At 38.8% G+C, this 14,225-nt stretch overlaps 1 protein-coding gene across 7 annotated transcripts in view; it reads right to left on the bottom strand.

Moving 5' to 3' along the window:
• Stag1 (STAG1 cohesin complex component) overlaps positions 1–14,225 on the bottom strand; it is a 321,639-nt gene that overhangs the window by 36,466 nt on the left and 270,948 nt on the right. For all 7 annotated transcript variants that reach the window (XM_021171587.2, XM_021171588.3, XM_085827945.1 and 4 more), the window contains one exon: positions 11,796–11,876. In XM_021171587.2, the coding sequence (XP_021027246.1) occupies positions 11,796–11,876 (81 nt within the window). The remainder of the gene's footprint in view (positions 1–11,795; positions 11,877–14,225) is intronic.

Below are 14,225 nucleotides of genomic sequence, written 5' to 3'. Positions count from 1 at the left end.
TGAGGCAACTTACTTATTTTGTCACCAGTAGCTAGAATGAACCAATATTTAAAAATGTAGTATTTAACTCAAGAGATCATCCCTTATACCCAATACATACATACATATGGAGAGAGAGAGAGAGAGAGAGAGAGAGAGAGAGAGAGAGAGAGAGAGAGAGAGAGAGAGCACGCGCAAGGAAGAGACAGAGAACTTTTTTTTTGTTTTTTTTCGAGAAAGGGTTTCTCTGTATAGCCCTGGCTGTCCTGGAACTCACTCTGTAGACCAGGCTGGCCCCGAACTCAGAAATCCACCTGCCTCTGCCTCCCGAGTGCTGGGATTAAAGGCGTGGCCACCACGCCCGGCGACTGTGAACTTTTAAGATACATGTGGCCACCAGTTAATCACCATATAACTAACACTTAGCAACAGTTAATTATTAGAAAAAGATTCAAACTAAGAAGCCTATAGAAGGAAGGAAAACATCCCACAAAATATTAAGTATGATAATACATTTTTAAAAACTGGTCTGATACATAAATACACTCCTTTGTCATTAATTTTGTTGGACAAGATCTCAAGTCCTTGTACTAGAAAAGAGATTGTTATGTTTTGTCTAAATATTCTCTGGTATATGTGTGCATATGTATTTGTTTGTGTGTACATATGTATACATAGGCCAGAAGTCAGCACGAGATGGTTTTCGCAGTCTTTCACTGAACCTGGTGCTCACTGATTTGGTTAGGCTGCCTGACCAGCAAGCTCCAGGGATCTGTCTGTCTTTGTTTCTCCAGCACCATACTCAGTCTTTTAGGTGGTTACAGGGGATCTGAACTTGTGTTTTTGATGGCACAAGAAACATACTACTTTAGTGGCTGAACTATCTCCCCAGTCCGTAAATATTCCTAAAAGAGTCTTTGGTCATTGACAAGCTCATAAAAAAATTCCCTTTTACACTGTAACAATTACTTAGGATAGCTCTTTTCACTCCTCACTTATTCTTACTTAGTTCAGGAAATAATATTTCAGTAAGTTCGAGGGTTAAACAGCACCCTGTCAGTTGATAGACTAATGAAGCAGAGGAATTCTTAAACTACCCTTCATGGTAGACACTCTACCAGAAAGCAAGAACTAGAGGTCCAGGATTAGGGTTGCAAACACAGTACACTCTGCCTCCCGACCCTTGCAACCCCACAGTATCTGCTCTTAATAAAATGCCAAAACCATGAACCACGAGGTTTTACTTTTCTATATTGAAAATGTTTATTTCTGGTTCTCAGATGATTTGAAGATATTGGAATTGTATAAAAACTTTAAGCTCAGAATTTGTTATGAACAGTTATATCCAGATTACTTTCCTTTTCCTTCCATGTTTAATTTTTTATTTTGGGAAAGGGTTTCACTGCTATATAGCCTAGGTTGGCCTTGAAGCAAAGTGTCAATGGATATAAGACTTGGATCTTTCTTGCCTCTCTTTTCTAGACTAGTCATATAATTACTTGTGACTGGACATGGAAAGAACATAAATATTAAACTCTGGTAGTCAAGGAATGACCAAAGGTAAACTTTCAACTAATAGGACAGATTATAAAGTCAGAATTTTCAAAAGCAAAAAGGTTGAAGTAAAGATTCTAAAAGTAAAATAAACTGTTTATAGTGAAACTTTGTTCCTTTAGGGATAGTTTTTTTATCTCTTAATCCTTGCCCCATTTCTTTTGTGTCAGAGTAACTGAAGATGGAGAGATGCTAGTTATTCTTGTTACTATAGGAATTCTGTGCAAGAATTCAAGTAAGCCATTTCTTCTTCATAGCTACAAAGAAGGAACAGGGGGAACAGCAACAAGAAGAAGATAAAAGATAAAGAGCCTGCCTTTTTTTTTTAAAGATATATTTATTTATTATATGTAAGTACACTGTAGCTGTCTTCAGACACTCCAGAAGAGGGCACCAGATCTCGTTACGGATGGTTGTGAGCCACCATATGGTTGCTGGAATTTGAACTCTGGACCTTTGGAAGAGCAGTCGGGTGCTCTTACCCACTGAGCCATCTCACTAGCCTTTTTTTCTTTTTTTAAAAAAAGCATTTAGCTTATTCCTAGGGATGTAATTTGTGGAAAGAAGTACAAGGTTGAAAAGACATGGCCACTGTAGCAGACTTTGCCCTACCCCTCTTTTCTTTGGTCTGTTTAAATATTAAGGTGGAAGATGAAGAGGAGATACTATAGTCATAAATGTAAAGAAAAAACACATTTTAAATCAAGTACCTCATTAATAATTCAATTTATAGTAATATAAGTGATGTTGGCTTTGACTTAAAGAATTGGGATTAGGGCCAGAGTCCAGTAGTAAAGATTGGACTACAAAGATATCTAGAGGAGAAATAGGCAGGGTGAGGTAGGATAGCATATTTGTAAGACTATAGAAAACAGAACATGACAGTGTCATAGTACGTTTGGAAGGCAGAAACAGCCAGATCTTTGTGTTTTTTAAGGCCAGCCTGGCATACATAATGAATTCTAGGGTGTCTGCAGCCACACAGAACCCACTTCAAAATAAATAAATAAAAATAGTTTTAAAAGGCATCCATAAACCGGGCGGTGGTGGTGCACACCTTTAATCTCAGCATTTGGGAGGCAGAGGCAGGCAGATTTCTGAGTTCAAGGTCAGCCTGGTCTACAGAGTGAATTCCAGGACAGCCAGGGCTACACAGAGAAACCCTGTTTCGAAAAACCAAAAACAAAAAAAGCACCCATAAATAAATAAATAAATAGATAGATAGATAGATAGATAAAGGAAGGAAGAAAGAGAAAGGAAAAAAAAACCCCACAGACCACTCAAGTGGGAAAAAATGGAAATTCTTTATCCTCTTTAAGTTCCAACTCTTATTTACAGGCTTTCTAGTGCTTTTGTACAGGTTCAAAGAGCTAACATAAGAATGATGTTTCTTGTTCAGCAAAGACAGTGAAAGCTGCTTGTAGAAACCATCACTAGGGGGCACTGGAGCAAAGAATACTGAACAAGACTTGTGAGCTTGTCAAACAGCTTCAACTCTCAGGCTGACACCCAAGCACACCTACATTTTATAAAAAGGTCTAAAACTGTTTTGCCACAATCTGTTCAAATACTTCACTACAAAAGGTTTATCATCAAATTAAATTATAACTTGATTTAAACTTCAAATATAATTATCATTTAGAATCTCCTAAATAACAGTGCTCTTGACAGGTCAGAAGAAAATCAAATTCAAGAAAAATTTCTCTGTAAAGAAGCAAACTTACATTATACCTGTAAGTATATTATAATTGTTGACTCAGCAATCCTATTCTAGGTTCATAACAAAACATGGAACAATGAAGAACACAGAACAAGGTCTTATATGAGAATGGCCATTGTAGTATTAATTCCATAGCACCAAAAAAAAAAAAAAAAAAAAAAGTTCAAAACTAGTCAAGTTCAAAACTATTCAAAATATTCAAGGAGGTAATAAATTCTTATGTAACTACAAAATAGACTACTATGCAATTATTAAAAATATTCTTGGGGAGATGGAGAAATGGCTAGGTATTAAAGGCATGTACTGCTCTTATAGAGGATCTGGGTTTGGTTCCCAGCACTCACATGGTGGGTCATTATCATATATAAATCCAGTTCCAGGTACCTGGTGTCCCTTCAGAAACATAGTGCACATACATACACGTAGGCAAAAAATTCAAACACAGAAAATGAAAATAAGCCTTAAAATATTCTTGGGAGATTATAGATGGTGGATAACAGTCTTCAGAAAATAAGCTAATAATGGTTAAGTACAGCCATGAGAAAAGCAATGGGTACTTTAAACATCTGGTAGAAGAGCCACACCTAGAACAGCAGTAGTCAAAGTGGGACCAGGGAAAAACCCTCCTTTTCTTAGCACCCCACAGGTATTCAGCACTGACAACCAACTAAGCAGATGCAACAAAATTTAAACATTTTAACAAAATTAAACAAAACTTCTGCTATCAGAGTACATCAGACCAAGTACAAGGGGCTTGTACGATAGAATCGGACAGAAAAAACAAACCACTGGGTTACCGTGGAAAAGGAATGATGCAAAGGACCTAATGTTCAAGAAGCTGAGCATTCAATGGGAACTAAAGTGGCATCAGAATTGTCAGAGATTCCAGGCAAGAACTGCACTGGGGTGTAGAAGGAAACCCTGTAGGTCTGACAAGATCTGAGACTCCCCCTTTAGAAACAACTGCAAGGGTAATAGGAACAACCAAAGGCAAGGTATTGGAGAGAGCGGGGACCACCCATGGAAGAGGACAGCCCAGCAGTAGGAGGAACTTGATAGTCTAAACAAGAGCCAACAACCAGGCAGTTTTTAATATCCCAGATCTCCACCCAGCTTTCTGCTCTATATTTATCCCATATATATTTAACAGGTACAGTCATTTTAGCAGGCCATCTTGGTCCTGGTCTCTTCTTGCCCTACATTTCATTTCCCCCTAAATCCTTATAGCTGTTACTTTTTTCTTCCCTTCTTTTTGCTTTCTCCTTGCCCAAAGAAAATAGTCTCATATGGTTTACAAGAACCACTAGCCTGAGACATTGGAAACAAGTCTGATTTACATAATCTGTTAGCTCATTTTTATTTCTTCATCTACTTTTAGGCAAAGCTCCTTCATTGCCCTGACTTCTTTTGCCCATACAAGTTCCACTTCCTATTCACGTTTTCTTCCCCTGCTTTTCATCACCCCATACTAATTATTAATCATAGTTGTTTTCTTATTTTGTTCTTCTCCACTTATACTCTATAATAACTAATACACCACTACATATAGTCTTATCAATACTCCATTATTACTGAAATGACTAACATGTAAAGGGTACCTGTTGGACTTAATTATTCTATTTCCAAAATGATTCTACACCTGGATAGTGACTGTTATTGCAAGGAATGTCTGGGAGAATACATATGGCGTCCCAATTATCTATCTTGCAGAGAAAAAAAAAAAAAACCCAACCCTCAACCTTACTAAAACCTAGTGCCAACCCAACATATCATATACCAGCAGCCAACATCCTGTTTAACAGAAAAATTTGCAACAGCTGGTCCCAAGCTATTAGTGCTATCTGGGAAGGATTAGGTTGTATGGTACTACTAAAGAGGAAAGTATGGGGAGTGAGTGGCCTTTGAGAGTAAAAAGCTCTCTGTTTTGTGTTTATAGTTATAGAAGTGAGCGCTCCACCAGCTTTCCTGCTGCATGCCTGCAGCCTCATAGCTGTTTCTGCCATTATGAGATCTAGCCTGAGTCAAAATAAACATTGTTTATCAACATATGATCCCATATATATTTAACAGGCACAGTCATTTTAGCAGGCCATCTTGGTCCTGGTCTCTTCTTGCCCTACATTTCATTTCCCCTAAATCCTTATAGTTGATTTGATCATGGTGTTTTACCACCACAACAGAAGTAATATAGTAACCAACAGAATGAGAGAAAATTTCTATTATCTATACCTCAAAGGATTCATGTATAGGAAATATAAAGAACTCAAACATAAACATTACCCTACTCCCCAAAACAATAAAACAGTACAGCCAAAAAATGGGATGTGGAGTGGAACAGAAAATATTCAAAACAGTAAATACAAATGGGTAATAAGGATTTTTTTTTTTAAAGTGCTCAATATCTTTAGCTGTTACAGGAATGCAAAATAAAACTACTTTGAGGTTTCATCTTATATCTGTCAGAATGGGAAACAAGAAAAGAAACAACAAATGTAGTCAAGGATGTGGTTGTAGGAGTGGTGACAAGTATATCCCACGTGAAATGAGTATGCAGGTTTCTTAAAAAGCTAACAGTAGAATTATCATATGATCCAGATGTGTCACTCTTGGTTATATACCCAAAGGGCTTATTTCCTACTACAGAGATATTTGAATACCAATGTTCATTGCTCTATTCTCAATATCTAGGAAACGGAATGAGTTACAGATCAATTGGTGAGTAATATGAAAATGTGATATATATATTCAAATGGAATTTTATTTAGTTATAAAGAAAAACGGAAATTACAAAATTTGTAGGAAAATGGATGGAATTGGAAAATGTTAATATTCATTAAATAATTCAGGCCCCCAAAGAAAACACAGCTCTTTCTCATGTGAATTCGTAGAGTTGTATGTTTAACATGGAGTTCAGTAGAGGCCGGGGAGCTAGAAAGGAGCCATGGTTCTGATGGGAAGGTGATGGTGGGAAGGCTTTAGGAGGTGGGACAGTGCAACAAATGAAATGCAAAGCAGGGTAGGAGGAAAGTAGAGGACGGGGAGAGCACTGGTGATAAAATGGCTTAACTAGGGATGTTAGAGATGCAGGAACTGAAAAAAAAAAGATGTATAAAAAAACCTTAATCTTTTGCAAACTAACTAAAACTAAACTAATTTAAAACTCCAATTTAAAATGGGTCAATAAATGCTTCCAGAAGCCATGAGGTCCAGAGCCAGATTTAAAATACTGCTTTTTGAATTGATGAGGGAGGTCCCCAAAACAATATGGCCTTCTGTCACTAGTCTTAGTTGCCTACCAGCATGGTATGAGAAGACCTTGCAACTGAAGACAACGTGAACGTTAGATGTAGGACAGAGAAATCAAGCTGGAACTCAGCTAGAAGCTGCTCTGTAGGCTGAGAGGAGAGGTCATCAACTGTCAGTTGTGAACGCTAAAAGCTGTCATATGACTTGCTAGCTTATGTGACCATTGGTATCACAGTGGCATCATTTCTATGGGACTATCCACATAGTTTCTGGTTGGGTTTGAGGACCGTTCTACAGGAAGAATTCATACCTGGTACTGAAAAGTGGCCAAAAGCTCATGGTTGGGGAGGCTGTGGGCCCCAGGGTAAACCTACTATTCTTGTTTTGATAAATGGGCATTATGTCAAGCTGTCATTTAAATATTTATGTGCATTTCCATAGATTAGTGCTCTTCTCAGTCAGAGAAGCTTCTCTTTGCAGTGGAGATAGATATAGAGGTTCTTAACTGGTCAACATACTGAGATTGACTGCTGGACGCTTAGCCATAAATGGGACATTTATATTATTCCCTTCAGGCCCATGGAATATCTTGGAAGAGGGATTAGAAAGAATGCATGAGCCAGAGGATAAGAAGAAGTACTATGACATGCTGTAGTTTAGACATGATGGGTGCTGCACCCAAAAGCTCATTAGCCAGGAGTACCTACACAAGACTAGGCCCACAAATATCCTATTACGGGTAGAGGAGGGGAGAGCCTTATAAGGCCCTACTCCTGGGGCCCTACAGCTAATAAATGGTTGCTGGAGTGAGGGGAATCATATTCTTTGGTGGTATAGCTACTTTCAACTTACAGTTGTTTGAGGAAATAAGTTTCTACCCACACACACGCAGGCAACTCTAAAGGCAATGAGTCACAAAAAGGACCAAAATAAACCAGCAGCAGCAGCAGCAGCAGCTCCCGACCCCCAAACTCAAAGAGGGAGGAGAGTTTTGTGAGAAAGGGTCTGATGAGAGGAGGAGGGAAGAAGGACTACAGGTGGGCTCTGATCAAAGACATACATATGTATGAAACTGTAAAAGAATACAGGAATAGCTTCTAGTAGCATCTTTTAAAGTTATTTTTATTTCTTTGGCTTTATTCTAAAAGAAGTTTGAAAAACAGTAGAAATGACCAGTGTCTAACTTTGGGCCCACTAAAGGCAATCATTACTATACCTACAAGTATTGTTTTATTTTCTTGAGAAAGGGCCTCACATAGCCTATCAAACTTGAGGATGACCTTAAATGCCTGATCCTCCAGCTTCTACCTTCTGACAGCTGCGATTGCAGGCATCTATCAGTGTCCTCTGACAGCTGCGATTACAGGTATGCATCAGTGTGTTTATGTGTTCTGGTGACTGAACTCAGGCATCATGCAGTGAGGCAAGCACTCTCCCAACTGAAGTATGTACACAGCCCTCTGCAATATTTTTTTTAACTTTATGTGTATGGTGTTTTGCTTGCATGTCTGCGTATGCAAAACTAGAAGAGAATGTCAGATCCCTTGAGACCGGAATTATAAATAGTTGTTAGCTTCTTACATTAGCTGCCATAAGGGTACTAGAAATTGAACATGGCTTCCCTGGAACAGCAGCTGGGGCTATAACCACTGAGCACCTCCCCAGCCCACCAATAATCAATCAATCTCTCTCTCTCTCTTTCATCTTTCTTGTTCTGACTCCATTTCTTTTAGATCTACCTGCTTCTTAGATCTGCCTCTCAAGTGTTGAGATAAAGGCTCAATGTGTGCTACCACAGCTTGTAGCAACATTTCATAATTAAAAAAATGTACTATTTGAAAAGAAAGATGGATCTACATGAGATTAGAAATATATTTTTAAAAACACTAAAAGAAGGCCGGGCAGTGGTGGCGCACACCTTTAAGAGGCAGGTGGATTTCTGAGTTCAAGGCCAGCCTGGTCTAGAGAGTGAGTTCCAGGACAGCCAGAGCTATACAGAGAAACCCTGTCTCGAAAAAAAGAAAAAGAAAAAAATCTAAAAGAAAAATATTAAAACATTTGCAGTGACTACCCATAGCTAGTGATATTTTGTGGGAGAAATGGACCATGCCACCACAAAGAAGAACTGGTAAGGTTGAGTGAGCTCAAACCCTGTGCGTCTCAAGACTGAGAATGGTAGTAGGGCCTGCTCTAACTCTGCCTGCTCTGGGACATGTAGCCATGATAACCCACTGAGGGGACCGTAGCATCCAATCACGTGGCATAAAAACTTCGAGTTCTCCAGGTTAACGAGGCATCTATATAGTGTTCAGCCAATGCGCATTTCTTCTCGAAAAAGGTCTTTAACCCGTTTGTCCTAAGTAATGTGTGCAATCACACCTACCATCAAAGTAAGCAGTCTGAACAAGTAAACACAGTGCTTGGGGAGGCCGTCATCATAAAGAAGGAGGCCTAAATGTCCCAAGGAGGCCTTCTCTCTTTCCAGCCCCTCCATATTCTCCGCACTCACTCACTTGGAACCAAACACGTTCAGCCTAGTACCAGGATCTGCTCTCCTCTTCCTATTTGGCGCAGATGCCAGTGGCAGCGCAAGAGGCTGGGAACACAACTGTCCCAGACTCTGCTTCTCCCTCCAGGCTGAGGACCCCCTTTACTCACTGCGTGCTGAGGCGGCCGGCAGTGCCCCAGGCACCCCAGAGCCCAGGCGGACATGCAGCTCAGCAATGCTTGGTAGCTTTTCCTTCTTTTAAGTGAGCACACAGCACACTAAGAACACAACTTTAGCCAGGTGACAGAGGCACACGTCTCTGATCCCAATACTCAGGAGGCAGAGGCAGGTGAAGCTCTGTGAATTTGAGGCTAGCCTGGTCTACAGAGAAACCCCTGTCTTAAAAAGCCAAACCAACCAACCAAAAAGAAAGAAAGAAAGAAAGAAAGAAACACCCCCAAAACCAACCAATCAAAACAAAACAACCTACAAAAACCAAAACCAAACCAAATAAACAAAAACATCTTCAGAGGTCTTAAATAAGTCTCTGGAACTGACTGACGGCCAGGGAAACAAATGGTGACCAGCTGGCTTATTTCCTTCCTACTAGCTCAACTATCCAGTCTACTCTGAGCATTTTCTTTCCTTCCTACTAGCTCAACTATCCAGTCTACTCTGAGCATTTTCTTTCCTTCCTACTAGCTCAACTATCCAGTCTACTCTGAGCATTTTCTTTCCTTCCTACTAGCTCAACTATCCAGTCTACTCTGAGCATTTTCTTTCCTTCCTACTAGCTCAACTATCCAGTCTACTCTGAGCATTTTCTTTTCTTACTACTAGCTCAATTATCCAGTCTACTCTGAGCATTTTCTTTTCAACAAAGCAAAATTACTCCATGTAATATATTTTGAGATAGTTTCTAAATGACAACAGGAAAATACTTTGTTAACATTCAAGAATAAAAAAGCCTGACTTGTTTTAATCTTATGTGTATAACTGCACACATGCGTACACTGGGCAGTAGGGTTGAAGATGGTTGTGAGGTGATATGTAGGTGCTGGGGAAAAAAGCCAGGTCATCTGCAAGGGCTCTTAACCACTAAGCTATGTCTGCAGATCCACAGTTAAAATTGTAAATTTATCAATATGTACATTTCAAGAAATAAAGAGGAAAAATCAAGGTTTTAGTTGTATTAGTATTAGCCTTCTGCATATTTCAACTGGAGCTACAAATGAGACATATAAATAAAATTATACTTATTTAAATACCCTTAGGCACAAATCCTAGCTGTGTGTCATAACTGGGCTATAAGCTATCAACGAATAAATATTACCCATTTATGATCTTTGAAGAATTGACTGCTTCTAGATCACATTGTGAACCCTAAGACTGTAAATGGAAAAACCTTGTTGTGGTGTGGCTCGGCCCTAGCACACCATACCTTTAATCCAGGAGCGAAATAAAATCAACCCTAGATCAAGAGGTGGAGCAAGCAACCAGCTGACAGGGAGTGACAGGGAGAAGGGAACAGAAAGGAGGGTCTTTGGGAACAAGACTCTAAGACACTGGTGGAGTAGAAAGGTCACCTGGGTGATTTCTCTGTTTCTGAGCTGAGCTAGCAGGCTTTCACCCTAGCATCTGGCTCTTGAATGTTCATATTAAGAGCATACGTTGAGAATATCCACACATATTAGTAGTTTTATTTAGCTCTTTACATATTTGCTTTTTATTTATATGTTCCAATCTTAATTTCATGAAACAACTGAAAATTTTATATTTATGTTAGACAGGTTTAAAAAATTTCCCTCTTTATGTAATAAAATTGTATTTGCTAAAAATTCTCTAAGCCATGTGATTTTAGAAGATTTAGTCAGGTAGTGATGGGTCATCTCAGTATTTAGGAGGCAGAGTCAGATGGATCTCTGTGAGTTCCAGGCCAGCCTGGTCCACAAAGTGAAACCCTGTTTCAAAAACCAAAACCAAAACCAACCAACCAAAATTTGATTGTTAGGTGTTTGAGGAAATCACTTCAGAACTCTTAAAACCTCAGTAAGATTTTTACCTCTGACATAGGGTTCTCTGTGGAAACTAGTTCATGTTTCTAAATTTAATCAGAAACATTCTTCTCTTTAAGGGATGACAAATTTTAGGTAGGTGTTTTTTGATTTTTTCTTTTGGTTTTAAAGCCTTACCACAAGTGGAGCTGGTGTGTGCTTACCATTAAATCAGAGCTATCTCTTCTGGATCTTGAGTTTATGAAAGAGACAGCCTGTATCTTCAAGGGACTTAATGAGACTTTAGATTAGAAGTGACCATCAATGAGAAAACGTCAATGTTTGTACTTTTATAAAAACTATTAAAATAGAGCATTTACTTTTACTTTCTATCCTGTACTTTCTATTCAGCTTCATATGACCAGAGACCCAGAATTATCAAGTAATTTGTAGCTTATGTTTACTACCCTGGCCCAGAATCGAAAGTTGTATACTGTTAGACTCATCCTCCCCCTTCTCACTGTCTTTAAGAGCTTTGGTTTATAGCACCCTTTGTCTTTTAACAGAAATGAAATAACAGTGCTGCAGTTTCTTACAAATGTTTTTATTTTGTGCTTAAAAAAAAAATCTGTGTGTACACATGAGTAAAGGTATGTTTTGTAACTACTGATTGAAGAACAACACACACACATAAAGCAGGAACTGATTAAGAATAAATCATTATTTTAGAAAGATAATTTATGAAACATGTTAAATTAGTTTAGTACAGTTATTATTTTTATAAACCCTTTTGCCTATAGAAGCTCTTACTTACTTTGGAAGGAGATCCGTCAGTAATTTTCACCAACTGCCAAAGAATTGAGTAATGGGAACACTGCAGTGCTTGTACGACTATCTGTATCAAATGGAAGACAAAATTTTAATGAAAAAGTTTAAATAAGAGACAATTTGTTTGCACAGTACTAGTTAAAAGAAATTTATTAAACTATTTTGTCTAAATTTAAAGAAGACATTCTACTTATTTCAAAGCAAGATATAATACTTGTATAAAAATTGTATAAACAAAGCTCTATGCTTAATGAGCTAAAATAAAGCAAAGCCAGTTTGGTAGCCACCACCCATGCCATCAAAGCATTGTATTTCTGTGCCAGCATCTTCTCCTTCTTCTTCTAAACTGAATAGTGATCCTGACTTACACATTAGCCACTGTATTTGCATTATCTAAAAGGCATCCTCCAACTTTACTATGAACAGTTATGAGCAATACATAAAAAATGTTATACGTATTACTTTGAGTATGTTTTATCATTCATGTTTAAAATTTATGCATAGTTTATATACCTATTGATTGTTAAATTTTATTATTTAGAATATACCCCTAATTATTCTATTGATGATAAATTTTTACATCCTCTGAGTTTTAGATCATTATGGATAATTAGTATTAACCATTTAATATACACCTCTTAATATACTGTGCACATCTTTTTCTAGGGGATAGGTTTTCAGAAATTTTAGTGTTCAGGTCCTCTTAACACTTTTAAAAATGACTAAGAAGTGCAGGCATGGGGCTCCATGTTTCTATCTAGCACGTGGGGGGTCCCAGGACAGCGTGGACTATATGGCATGTTCTAAGCCAGACTGAACTACATAGTGATTTTGCTATCAATCAACTAACCAATAAAGCAGCCTATTCTACTTTAATCCACCTTTGTATTTTTTCTTTTCTGCCTTCCTTCCTTTTTAATATCCATAACTAAAATCCTCTTGTTCCATGAAATAGCCTGCTCAAGTCTTTGGTCCCTACTCTCTATAGAGAATAAAGATCAAGGAAGTAAAACCAATCAAGCATCATAACATGAAAGTTAATTTGGGGCAGACCCCACCATTGCCTGAGCAGTAAACACAGCCTTACACATGAGTTACACCTCCAGCATGGAACAGGTCTTTCATTACATTTTAGTTTAAATACATAGTATGCATTTATTGCAATGAAGTGTAAATAATATTATTCTATTATTTTATCCAACAAATTTATCTGGTGTTTGTACTAAAACACAATAAACTACAATACCATACAAAACAAATTACATGTAGATACTAAGTTCAACAACAACAACAACAACAACAACAACAACAACAGCAGCAGCAGCAGCAAAATCAACATATCAAATATATATATATATATATATATCTACAAGTCTTGGAGTTCTGAGATACTTTTGAATAAATTCTAATTTACTATCAAGTACACAGATGAGAAGGTTTTAGTGGAAGGAATAGACAAGATTTACAAACTTTCTTTGAAGTAAGCTACTGTGCTGCTTAGTGCAATGGAGCTGGTTGAACCCACAAAGCCCTAGGGTTGATCCAATAAGAAGGCCCAAGTGTGGATACTTCAATTCCATTTAGAAGGGGGAACAAAATAATCACAGGAGGCAGAAGTAGGGAGGGATCTGAGTGGGAGAGGGGAGGTGGAGAGGAAAAGGGACGGCAGGATCAGGTGTGGGGGCAGACAGGAGAGAAGCCCAGGGGGCCAGGAAAATGGAAATATGCAGGTGCCACAGTAGGAAGCAAAGGGAACCTCAAGAAAATCCCAGAGACCTGGGATGTAAGAGGCTCCCAGGACTCAATGGGGATGACCTCAGCTGAAATGCCCAACAGTGGGAAGATGGAATCTGAAGAGACCACTTCCAATAGATAAACACAGCCTCTAGTTGAGGCATGGGGCCACCTACCCATCTACAAAATATCTGACCCAGAATTTTTCCTGTCTAAAGGAAAAGCAGAGACAAAATTAAAGCAGAGACTGAAGAAAAGGCCATCTAGTGACTGGCCCTACTTGGGATCCATTCAATGACAGGAGTCTAGCAAGGCTATCCTCTGAGAGGTTCTACCAGTAGCTGATTGGGACAGAGGCAGACACAGCCAACCAATGGACTGAGACCCTTATGGAAGAGGTAGGGGAAAGACAGAAGGAGCTGAAGGGGATTGCAATCCCATAGGAAGAACAACAGTATCAACTAACCCTGGGAGCTCCCAGAGACTAAGCCACCAACCAAAGGGCAAATATGGGGTGGTTTGTGGGTAGCCCCTGGCACATATGTAGCAGAATACTGCCTTTTCTGGCCTTGGTGGGAGAGGATGCCCTTAATCCTGTAGAAACTTGATGCCCAAGGGAAGGGGGATGCTGGTAGGGGTGAAGAACTCGGGGAGGAAGAAGAGGAAAGGGGATAACATTTGG

The sequence above is a fragment of the Mus caroli genome, unplaced genomic scaffold, assembly GCF_978045245.1.
Source record: "Mus caroli unplaced genomic scaffold, Mus_caroli_1 scaffold_11, whole genome shotgun sequence".
NCBI classification, from domain to species: Eukaryota; Metazoa; Chordata; class Mammalia; order Rodentia; family Muridae; genus Mus; species Mus caroli.
This window is presented reverse-complemented; position numbering and strand designations above follow the sequence as displayed.